The following is a 20,848-nucleotide window of genomic DNA, read 5'->3' as shown; positions in this document are numbered from 1 at the left end:
AATAATCAAATCTTGTCCCAATGCCATATTTTGATCAATCTTTTTTTTTTTTAGTATCGACTTTTTCATTTTGGAAATCAAACCAGCATACTATATGTAGTTCAACAGGTCACACTTTTCGTTATACTTATAAACACTATTACTGAAATCTGAATCGTTTGTGAAAATGCATGTACTTGTGGAGAGTTGTCTCATTGGCATTCATACCACATCTTCTTTTTTTTACATGTAAAGGAGAAATAGTAAGTGAAAATTTATTAGATTTTATAAACATTGACATTTTTTAAATACATGTTCTGATTTTGAGCATTACCCAATATAATATCATCTAAATAAGTTTCATTTTTTTCTTTAAGTAGACCATTACTATAGAACATCATCAACCAAGCACTATGGTCCATTTGCCATCGAAATAATATCTTACTCCTTTCTCTGTATATGAAATCACCGACCTAATGTCATGATCGGTGCCACCAGTTAAACACAAACACTCCACCCTTTCGGAGTACCATAGACCATCCCTTTCGCATAGTTCAATATTGTGTTGTCTATTGAGTTTTATGTAAAATTTTGTTTGAACGTTTTGGTATTCCGTATTGCTTTTTTGATGTTTCATTTTTATTAATAACAAACAAGTTACATTAAAATTTTACCACAAATATTTATTTATTTAGGTTCCGTAATTAGCTAGAGTCAATTGGTAAATTGTTATCGACTTGCTGACAAATGTTATGTTCGAAACAAGATGTAACAGCTTCAACATCATACCACGCACTACGTAGATGTACATGCATATATACCTGGCTGTTCAGATCTTTAAATATTACAGAAGAGGTAATACAACGATAAAAATTTCAATTCCAACTTAGAAATTTCAAAACAGGTTTGTCAATTGATAATTTATATCTTTTTTATATATAAATTCGTCTAAAATGATGTCATATTGATCTCACAGATATATCATGTATATTTGAAGAAAAAAAACCGACTAAAATGAACGACGGTCTGTGATACGTTCATGACATATGTAATTTGATAAATGAAACATCTATAAATGATTTATTGTCCTGAGATTACAACTATCCAAAGATGCCTATTTGTAGCACTGTATTTTTCATAAATTCAACTTTTCATGCTATGTGGATCTAAGAAAAATGGTGAAATATCTAAGATGTCTCAATGAGAGTATTATATTTTGAATACAAATCACAGATAAATTGTTGGATGGATTGATTTTGTCATATCTAGGGTCAATTGGTCATTAGATGCATGTAATATGTATCGGATGTTGTCGATTTCAGACGTGGAGTTGTTCGGAAACACAAAGATGTATCGAGTATTCATCGCCAGTGCATTTGTTGGTAAGTTAATAATGTTTTGCCTATACATTTCGGTGACAAAATTTTCTCCTAATTTCAAGTATCGTTAATCTTTTTGGAAGGGACAAATTAGGATAACAAATACAATAACTCAGAGAATTACATGAATTTCAAACAAAACAAAACAAAGTTGGTCGATAGGGTAAGCGTCAAATGTTATGTATCGTCACAAAAGTAAACATAAATAGCCATGTGTATCTGAAGTAAAAGTATGAACAGTCATTTAATCAGCTATATCTTGGATTTTAGTTTATTGTCAGACATGAATAAATATAACAATGAAAATGAGTACTAGTATACAAGTGAAATTGTTGTAATAATATTATCTCAAACGAATGCAATATAAAGAAAATGCTAAAAAATATACAACGTAATAATTATAATAAAAATATTGATACTTTAACTTTCTTATGTATTTGTAGTGATCTACATTGTTTCGGTACGTATATAAACATTAATTAAAGACTCTAGAAATATAATAAAATTTCAACTTTTATAAACATTGTTGTTTATAAATGAATATCAATGTGATTAAACATACACTGGTCTTAAGTAACACAGCAAACTTTGTTGATTATGAATGAAGGGTATCGACGTGGTTTTCTGCAATTTAATGAATATAAAATGAAGATTGGATTTTGAACTGATAGAAACGAACTAACGAAACTAATAAGCGGAACTGTAGCATTTTCTATGTCACATATATGACCTGCTACAATTTTCTCACCAGTGATGTTATATTCAAAATGTTTTGTTTCTACATGCTAGCAGCTGATATTATTCAATAACGACATCGTTTTTTATTAATGATTCTAATATGACGTGCTTCTTTAGCTTTGTAAAGAAACCATACTTTATTATCCAATAAAATTAGTTTGCACATGCGTATATTGACTACGGCAGAAAATGAATTTCGTCAAAATGGTATGCATTTAATGTATTTCCTTAAATTAAAACACTTTCAAACACTAAAATGATACACATTTTGTTACTAATACTTTAACAATGACAACAATGTGTTACAATTCGTAATTGAAAATAGTTGACCTAGATACAGCAACGTCCATGTTGGCTGTTCTAACTTCAAAACCCCTCCCCCTAAAAACACGTTTCATCTCTCCTGTTAAAAAGGCATGTCATTGTATATTAATTTCATTGAAACATATGTTCCGACGATAAAATAAAGAATAGGTTACTATTACTGTTGTACTGAAATGACAAAATTGTTTCATATTTCTGATAAAATGGATTGACCCTAGCAGGGAATCGAACCCCATTCTCCTATTAAAACAAATAGGCGTAATTACCAATATACCACCAAGGTTTCCAATCCATTTTACAAATGCAACAAGATTGTCACCCAGTATTAATTTTAATCTCATGTATAAATACAGCATTTGAAATCGTCAGATGCACAAAGGCGTGCCCTTTGATCAACTTTAAAAGGTGTAGCCACTGCAAGTATAAATGGATTTCTGTCAAAGGGCCCCTCCTGCCAAGTCTCGATGGTCAGCACAACTTTATCAAGAAATCCTCTATCAGATATGAACATATTTACCAATGCTACAATATTAACCGGCGGAATATTTACGATTAATTTAGTAAATAAAGACCTACCCGATTCTCCTTGTGCGTCCACCGCCATTGACGACTGACTTGAAAATGTGCGTGTCAGAAATTGACCTCAAAGGAAAAGACTGTTGAAATATAACTTTTCTGTTATATTGTGACACAAATATTGTTTAAGTTGATAAATTAATTTATTAATATCTGTTTCAATTTTGAATTTTAGAAATTTATACAACTTTGCCAAATTAAACTGGTATGAACTAGATGGATAAAAATCGACAGGAAGGTTGATGGAAGAGCCTACACAAATACCGTACACTTTATACACAGCGAACATAGATATTACCGTAATTGTCCTAATCAGAATCGAAATAATTTATGCCAGCTATACTTTATTGTAGTTTTAACATGGGTAGGCATTATATTCGTGTTATTTTAGCCCTCGCTATCGCTCTGGCAAAAATAATCACGAATATAATGCCTACCCATGTTAAAACTACAATAAAGTATAGCTGGCATCAATTATTTCTTAATTGTGAACTGACTTGATTCACGACATGTTCGTTTCTCAAAATGTCCATTGATAAATGTATCCGATGCATAAAACAATAAATAAGGTATCGTCGAATAAATTTAGTCAACCACTTGATCAAGGCAACTGCATGTCACCATAATGCCCTAAAAGGTAATATTACTAAGCATTGTGGTCCTATGGTTTCCAAAACAAAGGTGTCTAGGGAAAGTTTGGATTATTATTTTATCTCTTTTGTAATGTCTATTTTGATCACGACTGAATTGTTTTCACATCGTGATTTTATGATAAAAACCGTCGTCTAGCTTTAAAAATCCACCTTTTACTTCTTTATTCCTTTATGACAGTTATCACTATTAGGAAAGTATCTTTTCTTGGAAATTTGACTATGACAGTTGTATTACTAGTATCACTCTTCTACAAATAATAAACGTCAATGAAATTCTTTTTGAGCTAATGGATAAGTGTTGATCTGTGTATTTTCACTTTTAAGGAGCTATTATGACTGTGTGACCAAATGATGTTATTGTCAATTTCTTTTCTCGAAATCGGTTAACTAGGTGATCGGATGAAGATAATTGTATCGTCACGAATTGGTTAATGTCTTTGAAACAATTTAGTGATACGATTTTTGATTATCATAATCAGGGAAAACTGTTACAATTTTATTATCGTACAATGAAAATGTCTCCGTTCATTGATATGAAATTGTGCATTTATCTAGACGAAATGATTTTATTTGGATTTGATAGAAAATATCTGAGGAATCAAAATTGAGAATGGAAAGTATTTTTTCAATACATTTTATATAATCATTTAGGCTTTTTCGGCTGATACAAGTGTCAAAATCGTTAACGGTGACGATGCCAACATAGAAGATCATCCATGGATGGTCTCAATTCAGGTCAAAACTTATAGAGAGGCTGTCACTGAAACTCATGTTTGCGGAGGAGCAATTATTGACAGAAGTTGGGTTCTTACAGCTGCACATTGTGGAAACGCGTATGAGTAAGTTACTTATTTACAGTTAGTGTATATATCTTAAATTTAAACATCACATGCATTTAGAAGACAAAATATTTAAGTTATCGGAGCTTTAGAAATAATTCGAAGTTTTTACTTGAGTTTATACTGCTCAGTCTTTATCTTTTTTTTTTTAAAATTTTTATGTTTGTTTATGTGATACATTTTTGTTTTTCGTTCATTTTATGTATATAAATAAGGGTAGTAGTTTTCTCGTTTGAATTGTTTTCCATTGTCATTTCAGGGCCTTTTATAGCTGACTATGCGTTTGGGCTTTGATCATTGTTGTTGGCCGAACGGTGACCCATAGTTTTCTATATCCATAACAGATTTTCCATCGATAAAGTGGATATTTGTTAGATTTTTTAAGTCTTAATTTTCAAATGTTGATTGAAACTGAACCGTATCATTGGATTGGATTTTTCATAGCTCTGAATCTTAAAAATCAACTGTATGGTGAAATATCACTAAAATCATATATGATATAGATCTAGGATCTTAGAATGTGAGATCCATCTATTCCTTTTTATGGCGTAACTGTCATCTCTAACACTTGCGACTTTTATGAAAACAGGTCTAGATTGAAATTAAATCAGAAAATAAATACAAATAAAGTTAAGATCCACGTCTTATTTCCATAAAAACACATTCGTCCAATTTCAGATTCTGCACCATACTTTATGTTTGAATGCATTCGAAATTGATAATACTTATAAATAATGCTAAGAACCAGAAATTGCACAGATATCGAATTTGACAGAGATACATCTAAGGCACTATAATAATACCCCTTTAGACCTAGGAAAATTGCATTTCCGTCGTATTCGCAATTTACCTACGTTTTACTCAATAAAAAAGACATGTAACTTTTACAAAATAACTATCAAAATAAGTTCGAATTAGCATTTATCAGTAATCATGGTAATGGACTTACTGTTTTAGAGTGATGCCTCTGTAAACTTTAAAAATGAAAACTTTTTCATTTCTGCACCCTAGCTTAAGTTTGACTATTTTAAGTTTTACGCAACTCAATTTCAATGCTAAGAACGACAAAATATAAATAGAGTTGACATCTTGGTTGTAACGTTTTAGAAATATTCCACTTTAACTTGGAAGATTTAACGTAGGCATTTTTTTCCTCAGACTTATTCGTCTTTTGTTTAACTGAAAAAACTATGAAATATATAAACGAATGATGCTCATAACTTGTTACGTGACATGCGTGTTAATCTCTTCACAGGAATTTTCTTCATAACATGTGGTATACCTTGCGATTGATGTTGCAATACTTGGTTGTGTTTGTTTAATGACGGAATAAGTGCTGACCTATCATATTCCTATCTATTTTCCATCATGGATTGATGGTCTTTAAATTCGAAATTGAGGTCAAGATCCTATGTCAATCCGACAATTTAGACTATTTTCGTATGTTATAATTTCATGATCAAACTTGTTATACTAAATGCTTTCAAATGCCACTAGCTTAAACCGGAAGTAGATAATTTGTTTCAAAGATTCAATGTATACTGCAAAACATATATTTTAAGAATCCTTTTCAAACAAAAGGTACTGAACGGGTTAAATTAAGTGATATGTAGCTTTGAACAAAAATCTCGACAATACACTTTGCTGATTGATGAAAATTGTACAGTGACCTACTCTGTGTCATTTGGTCTCTTGTTCAAAGCTGTCATTTTTGCTAGCATACCACATCTTCTTTTAATTTAGTATATTAATACCTGTTTTCATAATAACGCTACAGTTCGATTTTATTTTTCATTTCAGTCCATTGGATATGAAAATAGTAGCTGGAAGTTCTTTTTTGAGTAAGATGAAAACACGTATACCCGTGAACATATACTATGAGGTATGGACTATAAGTAGTATATAATATATATACCCAACTATACATAGACATATGTGTGGATGTCATACTTTACTTTTGTAGTATTGAACAGAATTACTTCATACACAATTAACCACATATTCATTTTAAATGGTCATAATGACATCATTTTTATAAATTTCCTGTTTACAAAACTTTGAATTTTTCGAAAAACTAAGGATTTTCTTATCCCAGGCATTGATTACCGTAGCCGTATTTGGCACAACTTTTTGGAATTTCGGATCCTCAATGCTCTTCAACTTTCTATTTGTTAGGTTTATAACTATTTCGATATGAGCGTCACTGATGAGTCTTATGTAGACGAAACGCGCGTCTGGCGTACTAAATTATAATCCTGGTACCTTTGATAACTAATTAAAGCTTTTAAAACACTGACGAATATGTTTTCCACGACTATCAGTCTTTAAGGGTTATATTTAATAAGTTTCTCTTATGGATAACAAGGGGTTATAGAACATTCTTTATTGTACAGCAAAAAAGAATAAATGAGAATTGTTAAAATCATGCTTCCTTTATCATGTTTTTGAAATAAATATTACAGTTATCGAAGAACCGGTCATTATCGTGATACCCGAACTGCCCGTAGGACAGTTTTATTGACTGCAACAGCGATAACGATCTCACCTACGGCAAAGTCATAGTCGCTTTCTTAGTCAATACCACTGTGATCATTCCATATAACGATAATGACCAGTTTTTCAATAACTATCATATAAATAACAAAGTGGACAAGTTTGAACATTTAGTATATGACTGACCATGGCCTTATAATTCATGGTGCACACTTTAGTAAATAATTACATTTAAAGTTTCCTTTTTTTGTAATTGGTGTTGTTTTGTACACTTATTAGGCGTTTATATAATATATTATAATATATATGTGCATGTATCGTTACTCGTTACGATCCAGCGCCCTCGGCGGGAAAATCTTTGACTATTATTCAGACGCTTTATACATAAAAAAAATCCACTTTGTTACAACTTTGTGATAAATTCATTTGGCAATCGTTAATGGCAGTCAGCAGTGTTTAAAAAGACAAGTTTTTCGACCTGCTAGTTAAATGCGTTTTGTTAAAATATACTCATTTGGTCTTTTTGGAAAATGTTGGTTGTGCTGTAATTAGACCCCTCTACATAGAAATTTGTTAAATGCATACGTATAAAAATGACGTGGAAGCCATATATGTGTTGGCAATTTACACATGCCCTGGGTTGTGATATTCGAATTTTATTCTGAGCATTATTTTCTCATGTACTATATTTTAACACCTGTCAATCATATCGTTTGCATATAATGATAACAGAATTAACTAAATTGAGCTAAATTTCTTTCAGCACGAAAATTATACTGGGAGCGAAAATGACCTGATGCTACTACAGCTTAAGACGCCACTTAAATTTGGGTCTGCAATAAACAAAATCGACCTGGACACGGATATAGGAAAAAATTATACTGGTGAAGTGTGCACAATATCTGGATGGGGAAAAACAAATTCTAGTGATGGTATGCTTTATTAATATTGTGAAGGGTTGTTATTCGAACAATTCTAGCTTATACAAGCTACTAGAATCTTCTTTTGACTATAGAAATAAGAAACTATAGATACTCAAGGGATATTCAAACTCATACGTATAACGCAAAAGGACAATGCCATGGACATAAAAGACGAAACGACAGACTTAATTTATAGTTCGTTCTAATGTTGTACTGTTATACCACTGTCCCAGGTTAGGGGGAGAGTTGAGATCCCTTTAATATATTTAATCCCACCACATTATGTATGTATGTGCCTGTCAAAGTCAGGAGCCTGTAATTCAGTGGATGTCGTTTGTTTATGTGTTACATATTAATTTTTTGTTCTCTTTTGTACATAAATAAGGCCGTTAGTTTTTTCTTGTTTGAATTGTTTTACCTTGTCATTTCGGAACCTTTTGTAGCTGACTCTGCTGTAAGTGTCCATCGTTTAGCATCGGCTTCAAAACACGACCATTAATTACCTGCCATATTTTCATAACAAAACTGACATTTTGTTGACGATTATACGAAATGTATGCAAAACAAAACGTGCACAGAAGACTTAGTTGATTGTCTATGTATCATGTATGCATTGGTTCATGAATTAGATTAACTTTATTTTCACCAGTCACTCGTTTCATCGGACTTTCAATCAGACACTTGGACTTTCTGATTTGTCTCTACTTTGCTGTCAAACGTTAAACAACAGATTGTGAAGATGTAGATAAAACATTTGGTATTTTCAAGGTTTGAATTTTAATAAAGAGAAGTGAAAGATAGCAAAGGAATATTTAAACTCATTAGTAGAAGACAAACTGGCATTTACATTTACAACACTCCACAAACAATAAAATATCAAATAAACAATAAATAATAACTCTTTTGGTAGTTAAAGGAGCACTAGCTACGATATAATTAAAAAAATAAAGTATATTTTTTTTTAGATTAATCATTAATTAAATTGGAATAATGAAATAATAATTTGCTTTTAGCAATCAATTTGCTTTAATTTTGTTGAAATAAGCGATTATACATAATTTTTGACTGATTCACTTGCAAGTGAAAACGTCATCATCATTCTAACCGGTATTCATGTGAACTTAATTTAACCCCCTAGCTAGAGACTGACAACGCATGCATTGTACGTGAACTGGTTATTTAAAGAAAAAAAATGTCAACAATGAAAGTGAAACTACGGTAAATCATTTGATTACTAATTCGATCCACATAAATCATTCGTATACGGTTAAAAACAATGAGAAACTTATATTTTTAATCTATAAATTCAAATCAAACAGACCTATAAAAATCCAATTGCACCTGCTGGTTTAACCTATTCATATCTTTATTTGTGTTTACATCGCTTATATGGTCATCTGAGGTCAAATCGATAGTTAATTAGATGGCGTCTGGATTTAAATACACACGAAACGAACCTACATATCATCTACCCCATGCTCTGTAAACTGTTTATTTTAAACGTTTGATAGATTGGATAAATGTTTTACATTGTTATTAATCAAATATGAGAATTTGAGTCAAATTGGTGACCATGAATTTGACAGCTAGTGCCCCTTTAATGTCCCATCTTTGTTTACAAAAATGCCCCCTTTTCGGTTAACCAAGGTGTGGAATTGAAACATATACCTGATGCATAGTTTTGTTTTGTTATTTCTTATAACATGTAGAAAAGTCTTCATCTTCAATAAATTAAGTATTCATTTCGTCACATTTGAAGTAGTCATAAAAAGCGTTCACAAAACACTAATTATGTACTGACATTATGTCTGCAATTGTTTCAAAATATTCGATTCTCATTTTCTGAGAAAGTGATATTCAGATTTGTTTTATAGCAGGATTCGTATCTATTTCTTCGTCTTTTTTACTGAGTTTATTGACAAGAAAAAGAATATTTTCTGCATTGTCTTTTGATATTTTTGCAATGTTACCAAACAAAAAAATTCTTTTGTTTCAAATTCTTTTTAACAAAATGTAGAAATTTGGATTATCATAAATCTTAATTTTATTACGAAATTAGTTTGTAGATAAAATTGATGATTGAATCTATACAGTAACCATAGGAGCTTAGTTATTTTTATGACAACAAATGGCAGTTAATGATTTTTTTCAATGATTTGATCAAAGCAAAAAATGTCAGTCCATCTTAACTTATTATTGGGAACACTTTTATTTTTATTTCAAATAATACATATATATATATATATATATATATATAATGTATATCAAATAGCAACATTCAACATTCAATCTATTATGTGTTAATCTTTTATTCCAACTTCACATAGTTGTAGCTACAAACATATTTTATGCAACATCAATCAATATGTTACACTTTTCCGCAAATCTTGTATAGGTTAAGCTACACAAATATTTTTTTGTCATGCATCCGATTTCACCTGGAGCAATGCACACGCGTGATGAAGCTAATTTGTTTAGCGAAATATTGCGTATTTCTATTTAAAATCTAATAGAACTTTTAATGTATTAATTAGCGTGTTTAAGTTATATTCTTAGACATTTATATATATATATATATCTTTAGATCCTTTTTAACTTCTAACAAACCTTTAAATAGCAGATGGAATTAAAGGAAGTTCTAATTAAGAGATAACTGTTTTGTATTTGAAGCTTTAAGAACGTCCATCGGCAGTTTTACTGTCGCAAATTTAGTTTACCTGGCGACGCGGAGTGGAGACAGGTAAACTGGTATTTGCGACAGTCAAACTACCGATGGACGTCCGCAAAGCTTCAAATACAATACAGTTATCTCTATTCTATAGCAAAACAAGTTCATAATTAAATTGCAATCATTATTTCAGTGTAAAATCTCATTAAAGATAATTCCGCGAAAATATGTCATAGGTATGCTTCCGGTGTCAGACATAAACACCGGGCGTTTTCTTGCTTCTTTGCCGCTTTAGAATGTAATGAAATTTGAGTTTTTTGTTTATTATTTTAGAAATAACATGACAATACATTCCGCAAATCAAAATGTCGGCTTCCTTAGTTACAGACAAGGAGATAGAGAATTTTACGCGTGCTGTCTTCCAATGAGAACAATTGTTACAAAATAATTGCATTATAATTTGTGATTTTTCTCCCACGAATGCTTTTGATGCTTGATGTACAGCAGATATAAAACTATTATTTCTCATGGAGTAAACAATTATCAGATATATTTCTTCCAATTTTTGAAAAGAGAAAAAGTCATATGTTAATTTACAATATCATTTTTAAATCTAATACCATTCGCAAACCAATCTTTATAAAACATAGGTTTATTTTTTTTACCTTTATATCATTGTTTAGCCATATTGGACTAGCAAGAAAGTATTCCCAAATGTCATATTCACCTTTTTCTCTGGAGAGTTATCATGCTTTCGGAATAGTAAACTTGACGTAGATTCAATTTACGAGTGCACAAGTGAGAAACACATTTAAGTTGTTCTGGTTTACTAAATGTTGAAAGATAGATTTAGGTGACATCCAATAATATTGCAATATTTTTTTAGTTGTTTGTGTGTAAATAACAAGTGCAAAAACGATTCACTTATGGATGTAAATAATTAAATGCGTATGTTTACAGGAAAAACGGTACTATTTATTATGCAACAGGTGACAATACTAGCATTTTTAAACTTTAGAACTGTAATTTTTATAATAAAAACCTCGACAAAACAGTTATTTGTGATGTTAGTACTTTATTAATCTGTTTTAGAAATTGAAGCCAATTGTATCATGAACAACTTCCAACGGAGCTTGTTTTGATATCAATGTCCACCGTTATTTTACACCAAATTATGAAAATATTTCAACAGGTTTTAAAATATATATTGTAAATATACACACTGCAGTTATTCGTAGATAAATTAAAAAAGATATATTGTGCCCTTACATCCAATCACAAGGATTTTAAGTCGAGCTCCTTCACCTGCCTTGGGGACACAAAAAGCTAACCTAATGCTGGGAAAATGTAATAGTACCGTTTCTCTAATTTTCTAATTTCTCCTCACTAGTGAAAAATCTGTTCTCGGCAAATGATTAGTCGAAATTCGATTATGACGTCTAAATGTTTTGTTTTCTTCTGAATTTTCCTATTGTGACGTCATGAAAAAAGGCGACAATGGCCGATGACGTCGCATATAAAGTAAACCAGTTTTTTTTTAATTTTTGAAAAAGAACGATAAAAAGCATAAGAGAAACAGATTCCGACACTATAACTCGTGTATTATGATATTTCTCCACTCTCGACAGTTAAATTTTATTATTTAAAGAGCTCGGCAAGCCTCGCGTTTAAAATAATAAAATTTAACTGTCTCGAGTGGAGAAATATCGTAATACACTTTTTGCAGTGTAAGAATCTATATTTCCCCTTCAATCTGCAAGCAAACCGGACTTACGAATGTTAAAGTTGAACAAAAAACGTAGGAAACGTATACGGTATATTTTCCGGAAATTATTACAAACTAATATCAGCGTATGACCTTGACCAATGACAAAAATAGCAATGAAGTGATCTTAATTAAAGTTTTACTCTCACGTTACACGGAACAGTGATGACAATGACGTAACACATAATATGTTTTATCAACACAAAATACATTTCACAACCTTTTATTTCTAGGATATTATCAACATGATTTGTTTGGACTATTTAACCATTTTGATTTCAGGAAAAAATAAACCTGATCGTCTGCAAGTAGTGTCAATGTCTGTTGTCACTAATGACCACTGTCACACTGGCTATTTAGATATATTTCCAGACAAGTTTGTGAACAAAATATGTCTTCAGGAGGGTGAAAAGGATTCGTGTAATGTAACTATACTTCGTAACCCTTATAATAAATTCCTCGTTGTAAACCCATTTTGGCAAATTTCACATTGGGTGGGTAATTTCAAGATGGTGATATTTTATAATTAATATTATTAGCTGTATTCCCTTAGAAAAAAGGTCAAATCTTTCGTCGATATCTGACTATATTTTATTTATTGTGTACACGTATCGTTACTCGTAATTATCCCTTGTGGAAAAGATCCTTGACTAATATCTAGACGTTTTATTCATGTTACAAAAATGTTACAAACACCCCGTATACATCTTAGAATATAAACACCACTTTTCAATGTGTAAGTCTGTTTATACAAAAGAGTGATTAAATATATCAAAGAGACATTCAAACTCATAACTCGAAAATAGACAGACAACGCTATGACAAAAAAGAAACAAAGACCAAAAGACAAATAACAGACTACAAAACACAACAAAGTAAACTCAACACTAATTAACACGAACCCTTAAAAATTGGTTTAATCTCATGTTGTTTAGAAGGGTGAGCATTTAACATATGGCACCCGGTCGTTTTATAAATAAAAAAGAATAACAAAGTTGTGATAACGATAAAAGGAATTAATCCGTCATTTGCGAAACATATATTCCGTTTTGGTTATCCAAGTCGTGATAGTGTCTGGTAGTGATAGTGTCTGAAAAATGTTAGAAAGGATTATTTCTATTACACAACTTCGAACTCTTGGGTTTTAAGATTACTAATGAACACTTATCTCATATCAAGTAAGTCGTAATTTCGCATCATACGGATACAAAGAGTAGGGCATACTATATCAGTTTGCTACATGTTAGCGATGAAAATTTGAGTTGCGATTGATGGTTTTCATATACCAAATATTTTAGCTTCGTATACATAAATTTGTATTTATTTTAAAATATTGTTTATTCAGGAGGATAGTGGCGGACCTATGGTTTGCAGTAAAAAGCTTGTAGGAATACTAAATTTCGGTATTGCCCCTTGCAACGGAAGGATTCCAAGTATTTATGCCAGAGTCTCTGCTTATACAGACTGGATTAAAGAAAAAATAAAAAATAAAAAAAAGAAGAATAAAAAAGATCAGAAGAGCAAGAACAATCAGAAGAATAAAAAAGATAAGAAAAGCAAGAACAATAGGAACAACAAGAATGAAAATAAAACTAACAAAAAAAACAACAGAAACTGAATTTAACACTTGAATGAGGAAAATAAAGAATGTTATGAAATAATAGTATTTTTCTTGTTGACCTATTTAACTCTAACTTCATGTATTGAATCTAATAAGTATGCCAAAATGTTTCGTACTTGGCATGAGTAAAATGTTATCTTGTCAAGTACTACAGTGTAATTTCAAATGACATTTTATTGCATACAAAAAATAAACAAATCAAATTGTCCTCCCTATTTCCTGATTTCCTGGTTAATTTCCTACAACTGTCAAAATAAACAGATGAAACTGAGAATGGAAATGGGGAATGTGTCTGTTTTGGACGTATCGATAATAAAGGCGAGTAAACACAAAAGCGTCTTCAATGTTTTGTATGCTTTACTAGAGTCTAAGGTATACAAAGAGACGTCGCCAAGTGACGACGTTGTGGGCCTATTGTTTGGTAAATGGCGGTAAAACGTTAAGCAAATAAAAGAGTATAAAATACTAAACTGAAACTATTACTAATTCACAACAGTGTCAAAGAGACAACAACCCGCCCCCAAAAAACAAAACAGCAGAAGGTCACCAACAGGTCTTCAATGTAGCGGGAAATTCCCGCACCCGGAGTCATCCTTCAGGTGGCCCCTAAACAAATATATGCTAGTTCAGTGATAATGAACGCCATGATCATTTCCAAATTGTACACAAGAAACTGAAATTAAAATAAAACAAGACTAACTAAGGCCAGAATATGTGTAAACAACAAACACCAGCATATGGAGTATAAGTGTCTCAATTGATACGTTGCTCTAGGGCTAGCTCAAAGTACGTTTATTTTGTGAAACGAGGAGGAATACTGCTTTCTAAAAGTTGTTAAGACAGAGCTATGAATCAATCAAATTAATGTCGCCATCATGAGCTGATTGGCCATTATGACAAATGTGTGTCAGAAATCATATCTTGTATTCTTCCTCAGTAATAATAACCTTTTATCATTACCGAACTGAACAAAGAAATAACACGACGGGTGCCGTATACGGTGCAGGAAATGTTTACCATTCCGGACACCTGATTTCACTCCCGGTTTCAATTGGAGTTCGTGTTGTTTTTTTAATTTATTATTTATAACTGTTGATGTAAATGTCCTTTGGTTTTGTGAGTCTTTGTCTACTCCTTGGTTTTGATTGTTATTGACTTGATTTTGACCCTTTTTCGTATGAACCTTATCTGACGTATTATGAATTGATGGTATAACACTTATAGGTCATTAGGGGTAAAATTGAGGCCATATGGCAACTGTTTAAAATGTATGCCTTTTATGCCGCCAATAGACAGTTATGATACTCATACTCAAACTGTTGACATGTTGATGCGGATATACTGTGTTTGTCTAATTTTTGTCTTGTTAGGTCGGATTTATCTTTCAATATGATCATGAGAATATCCGGTCTAGCTATCCGACATTAGGTGTTCAATACATTCCATGAATATAACTCTATATGTTCGGGATACCAAAGACAAGTTTCTTGGGTTAATAAAGAGTTTGATCATCTAGCACGTTATCGTATTAAAAAGTAAAATCACAAAAATACTCAACTCAGAGGAACATCCAATTGGAAAGTCCATAATCACCAGTCAAAATCAAATGACAAAACACATCAAAAACGAATCGACAAGAACTGTCATATTCCTGACATGGGACAGGCATTTTCAAATATAGAAAATAGTGGATTGAACCTGGTTTTATAGCGCTAAACCTCTCACTTGTATGACAGTCGCATCAAATTTAATACTATTTTTAATGATGCCTGAACAAAACAAACAGACACACTAGGTAAAAATGACACAAATAAAGGTAAAAAGTCTAATCGGTAGGTCAAATTCATGAAAAGGGAACGGGATTGTAGTTACGGCATGAGGAAAATATCTGATATCGTCTATATAACAGATATTCAATAACGGCAAGCCAACTCGTGATGGCGTGCGTAAATTACGAAATGATGATTTCAGATTCCCAAAGCTTCACTATTGGGAAGCTGAAATGATTTCTCTTGTCGAAAAGTTTTGTGTTCGACCGACACTCATAGCCAATTTCTAGATAAAAATCCTAATCAAGTGCTCAAACACTTCAAACGAAGGGATAACAACTGTCATATTCCTAACTTGGTAGAAAATGGTGGATTAAACCTGGTTTTATAGCGCTAAACCTCTCACTTTGTTGACAGTCTCATCATATTCCGTTTTATTTACAATGAAACTAAACAGACATAATAAATAATAAAGTCAAAATAAGGGTGCAGCAGTCATCATCATGTAATAATTTTAAAAGGAACAATTTGACAAAACACAAAACCATCTATCCACAAACGCATTCATTGATTTGCGTGTCTGACATCAGAAAATTATACATGTCACATATTTCTATCGTTCAATGTTTATACAAACAATTTTAAAATTGCACATGGGCAATAATAGCAGACAGGGTTTAAAAGTAAAAAATATACCGAGATTTGAAATAGTTCCAAAGTTATATAAAATTTTTAAGAATCCACAAATAGTTTATTCCCCTACGCGATAGAATAATTTTGACGTTTGTGGTTCAATGTACTCTGTAAATCATAATAGAAATATATTATAATCATGATAATGACATATAATAGAACAATAATATACTGACGGGATCTTTAAAAGAACAGACTCACGTAATACGAACCAAAGAAACACAAAAAGTCGCATATACTAAACATACCAGCAAAAAATGAAAGATAATACAAACACATTGACTGGATGATTAAGTACCGAGCCACGTTAAATGCATATCACATTAAACAATCCAACAGTAAAATTAATATTAATAATAGAACAAAGACAAATAAAAGAACAATATAATACGTTGTTAAGATGATAAACAACATAAGTACGCAGAATCTATACATTCAGGCCATGTATCATTTATGAAGTTGATACGGTATATTTATCAACAAGGTCTCGGTACCTTACTATGAACTTTTTTAGTAAAAGAACGAGACGTTCTTTGCAATTCCCCTGGTTCGTCAGCTTTCTACTCAGACATTGATGACGTTTTACAAAGTCTGAGTTGGAGCTGCAAGCTCTTGAATATCGAATAAGTTGGAAAATATATACCATATGCAGGTAAATTTGGTATATTGCTCCTAAGGTGGAGGAAAGGACAAGGTACAATAAGGGCCCCCTCTCCAAATGAATTGAATTTTATAATTTTAATAGACTAAATATTGAAGTACCCCAGTACACTACGAGGCGAAGCCGAAGGGTGTACACGGTACTAAAAGGTGTTTAAATACCAATATCTACGGATATGAACGTAGATAACGAATTTATCCCTGGTCTTAGTCCGAACCGGGCGAGTTTTATGGAAATTCGGGTACAAAGTGTAACGTGAAAACAACGTCTTTTTATTATCTAAAAAAGTTTTATTAAGATTTGGAAATTTTACATATTTATTACGGGGTGTAGGGTACTCCTGTTTGATAGAACCCTACAGGTAGTCAAATATAAGACGTTTTTTTATACGGAGACAGAGAAACTGGATTGAGTCAAATTTGGCGCTCAATGTTGTGAGAGTTACGTCATAGATGGTGTGACGTCAATGTGGGTCATTTGCATAGCTAGGTTAGTAGTCCCTTTCCTTAAAAATGTGTCGGTCAAGTGATGCATTTTATGAAATGAGTGTAAATGATCGGAATAATAGGACAAACTCATTAATGAGATAAATATTTAATTACAAACATTATGGATAATCTACAGAATTCAATATTTCACAAGGAGCAATCAGGAAACTAAGGAAAACTTGCGTGAAGTTCCCCGGGATAATGGTTAGCAACTTTCACGGAGTCATGCTGGAATCTGAATCTGAAATTAGTATATTGAAGAACAATCCCTGTAAATAGATTATATGTTGATTCAACCAGAAAGGAATCGAATAAACCTGTTCATACACAAAACAGCATGACTTCCTTTTATGAAAAAAAACAAAGAGCGAAAAAGGTCATTTTTTTCTATTGTGCCGAATAGGTTTTAAAAATCAAACTTTTATTAATTTTCCTTTGTCATTTGTTTACGTTTAAAAATTCACCTGAAACCAAACACAATAAAATATGGTTCAACTTCAGACAATATTAAAAAAGGTCTATACAAACAATTAACCGGCTCAACTCAGCATGTCTAAATTATTGGAAAACGTTTGAAAAATTCGATATTACATCATTGTACTTTAATAGTTTAATTTACCCTTATATTAATACATATACTATAAAACATAAACATGCTTTCTTGTAATGTTTTCCTACATACAAGATGTCACCTTAGTTTCATACTTTTAAAATATAAATATGTATTGAGTAATATAGTATAATTGGTTTATAATGTTTTAAAATGTGGCACGGCTTCAAATGATAAAAAAACCTATTCCTAAACCAATAAAATAAGATGTAATCAATAACCTGAAAAACAGATATGGTGGACAGCAACAAGCGACACTCTCTGAGTCTCAGTGTGTTGGTCTCGGACTAGCGCTTTTTGATTGTAAACACCCCATAGTTAAAAAAGAGGTGTACAAAAAATTGCTAACATCAGTTAGAATACCTGAGATCACCCCTACTTTTTAGTAGGGTTCGTGTTGTTTATTCTATGTTGTTTCATGTGTACTATTGTGTGTCTGTTTTTCTTTTTCATTTTTAGCCATGGCGTTGTCAATTTGTTTTAGATTTATGAGTTTGACTGTCCCTTTGGTATCTTTCGTCCCTCTTTTAGAAAATAGTTGACCAATATATAATTAAAATCATAAAAGACAAAACATATCAATCTGAGAATACATGCATTTACTAAAAGCTAAGCACAGACATATTAATTTTATAAAATTGAGAATGGAAATGGGGAATGTGTCAAAGAGACAACAACCCGACCAAATAAAAAAACAACAGCAGAAGGTCACCAACAGGTCTTCAATGTAGCGAGAAATTCCCGCACCCGGAGGCGTCCTTCAGCTGGCCCCTAAACAAATATATACTAGTTCAGTGATAATGAACGCCATACTTATTTCCAAATTGTACACAAGAAACTAAAATTAAAATAATACAAGACTAACAAAGGCCAGAGACTCCTGACTTGGGATAAACATGTTTGTGAGATCTCAACCCTCCCCCTATACCTCTAACCAATGTAGAAAAGTAAACGCATAACAATACGCACGATAGGAAATGAAAAATCATCCCTTTTATCATAAATTTTAGTATTCAGCTTTCCGTTAGTGATATAGATATCAAGATCGAGGAAAGGGCAGTGGTCATTGTTAGTATTAGCTTTATTTAAAGTAAGTTCAGCAGGATAAATTTCATTAATATACATACTGAAGTCGTCATTATTGAGAGCCAAAATATCATCCAAATATCTAAAAGTATTATTAAATTTGTTTATCAGATGTTGTTTTGATGGGTCTTTGCTTATTTTTGTCATAAATTGTAACTCATAACAATACAAAAAGAGGTCTGCAATAAGTGGTGCACAGTTAGTCCCCATTGGAATTCCGATAATCTGACGATATACGGAATCCCCAAAGCGAACAAAAATGTTATCTAGTAAAAATTCAAGGGCATATATAGTATCAAAGCATGTCCAATTAACGTAGTTTTTTTGTTTATTGCTACTAAAAATGACCTAAAAGAATTTGAACATATATATTCACATTCTGATTTTTTGAATGCCCATTTAATTAGGTGTGTGAATTTTTTCTTAATGAGAATGTGAGGCAATGTGGTATACAGGGTAGAAAAATCAAAACTTTGAACAGATTCAAATAAAGGCAACAGTAGTATACCGCTGTTCAAAACTCATAAATCCATGGACAAAAAACAAAATCGGGGTAACAAACTAAAACCGAGGGAAACGCATTAAATATAAGAGGAGAACAACGACACAACACCGAAACACAACACACACAGAAACGGAACAAGCAACAGACAAAACACCACGAGAATAACAAATATAACAGCAAAACTAAATACGTGAATTTGGGATAGACAAGTACCGTTCCACGTCTTATAAGAGAAAACACAAACGACTCAACGTTAAAATGCAACACACACAGAAACGAACAATATTATAACAATGGCCATCTTCCTGACTTGGTACAGGACACTTTTTAAGGGGAATAAAAGTGGTGGGTTGAACCTGGTTTTATGGCATGCCAAACCTCGCACTTTAATGGCAAAGTTAAATAAAACATTGAAATGACAACATAATATTACAGGACTACAATAAAAATAAATAGGAGAACACATTAGACAAAGAAAAACATGATGAATAGATAACAAAAGGCATCAGGTTTAAAATTCAATACGCCAAAAACGCGTCTTGTCCACACAAGACTCACCAGCGACGCCCAGATATAAAAGTTTGAAAGTGAAAAAAGTACAAAGTTGTACAGCACTGAAGATCAAAAGTTGAAAAGGTTTTGCCAAATACGGCATTGTTTTTATGCCCGGGATAAGAACACCATTATTATATAGAACGATTCATGCTATTGCAAACAGTAAATTTTAACAAATGAATAAGAAAGATATATACATAATGAAACTGAAGTATAAACTTATTACAGAAAACTAAACCCGAATACATGATGCTAAGTTCAATACAGCATAGACACACCCGTATCAGTCCAGGCGTCAACGCAATTAAAACTAGAGGCTCTCAAGAGCCTGTGTCGCTCACCTGTTACTGTATTTACTGATGTCGGTCATCTTGGTTGGTAGGTGGGGTCAATAGACACTTTTTTTAAATAGATACCCTAGTAATGATTGTGGCCAAGTTTGGTTAAATTTTGCCCATAGTTTCAGAAAAGAAGATTTTTGTACAAGTTACAAAAATGACGAAAAGTTGTTCAATATTGACTA

At 31.9% G+C, this 20,848-nt stretch overlaps 1 protein-coding gene and 1 long non-coding RNA gene across 2 annotated transcripts; both read left to right on the top strand.

The window, feature by feature from the left end:
• Positions 1–683: 683 nt before the first annotated feature.
• Positions 684–1,812, top strand: LOC134694942 (uncharacterized). The gene is made up of 3 exons (XR_010102656.1): positions 684–883; positions 1,302–1,361; positions 1,802–1,812. It is a non-coding gene; the product is annotated as an uncharacterized LOC134694942 (long non-coding RNA).
• Positions 1,813–7,750: 5,938 nt separating this feature from the next.
• LOC134694513 (trypsin-like) lies at positions 7,751–13,955 on the top strand. The gene is made up of 3 exons (XM_063555526.1): positions 7,751–7,913; positions 12,620–12,762; positions 13,683–13,955. Exons 1-3 carry the CDS (start codon positions 7,778–7,780, stop codon positions 13,953–13,955), a joined length of 552 nt encoding a protein of 183 aa, XP_063411596.1. The 5' UTR covers positions 7,751–7,777.
• The last annotated feature ends 6,893 nt before the right edge of the window (positions 13,956–20,848 follow it).

Source organism: Mytilus trossulus, chromosome 13 (genome assembly GCF_036588685.1).
Source record: "Mytilus trossulus isolate FHL-02 chromosome 13, PNRI_Mtr1.1.1.hap1, whole genome shotgun sequence".
Classification (NCBI taxonomy): domain Eukaryota; kingdom Metazoa; phylum Mollusca; class Bivalvia; order Mytilida; family Mytilidae; genus Mytilus; species Mytilus trossulus.
The sequence above is the reverse complement of the archived record's forward strand: the minus strand, read 5'-3'. Positions and strand labels throughout refer to the sequence as shown.

Coding starts and splice junctions, on each gene's coding strand:
- LOC134694513 (XM_063555526.1), top strand. CDS start 7,778: ATGCTACTACAGCTTAAGACGCCACTTAAATTTGGGTCTGCAATAAAC. Junction 7,914..12,619: donor AAAAACAAATTCTAGTGATG/GTATGCTTTATT, acceptor TTTTGATTTCAG/GAAAAAATAAACCTGATCGT. Junction 12,763..13,682: donor GTGAAAAGGATTCGTGTAAT/GTAACTATACTT, acceptor TTGTTTATTCAG/GAGGATAGTGGCGGACCTAT.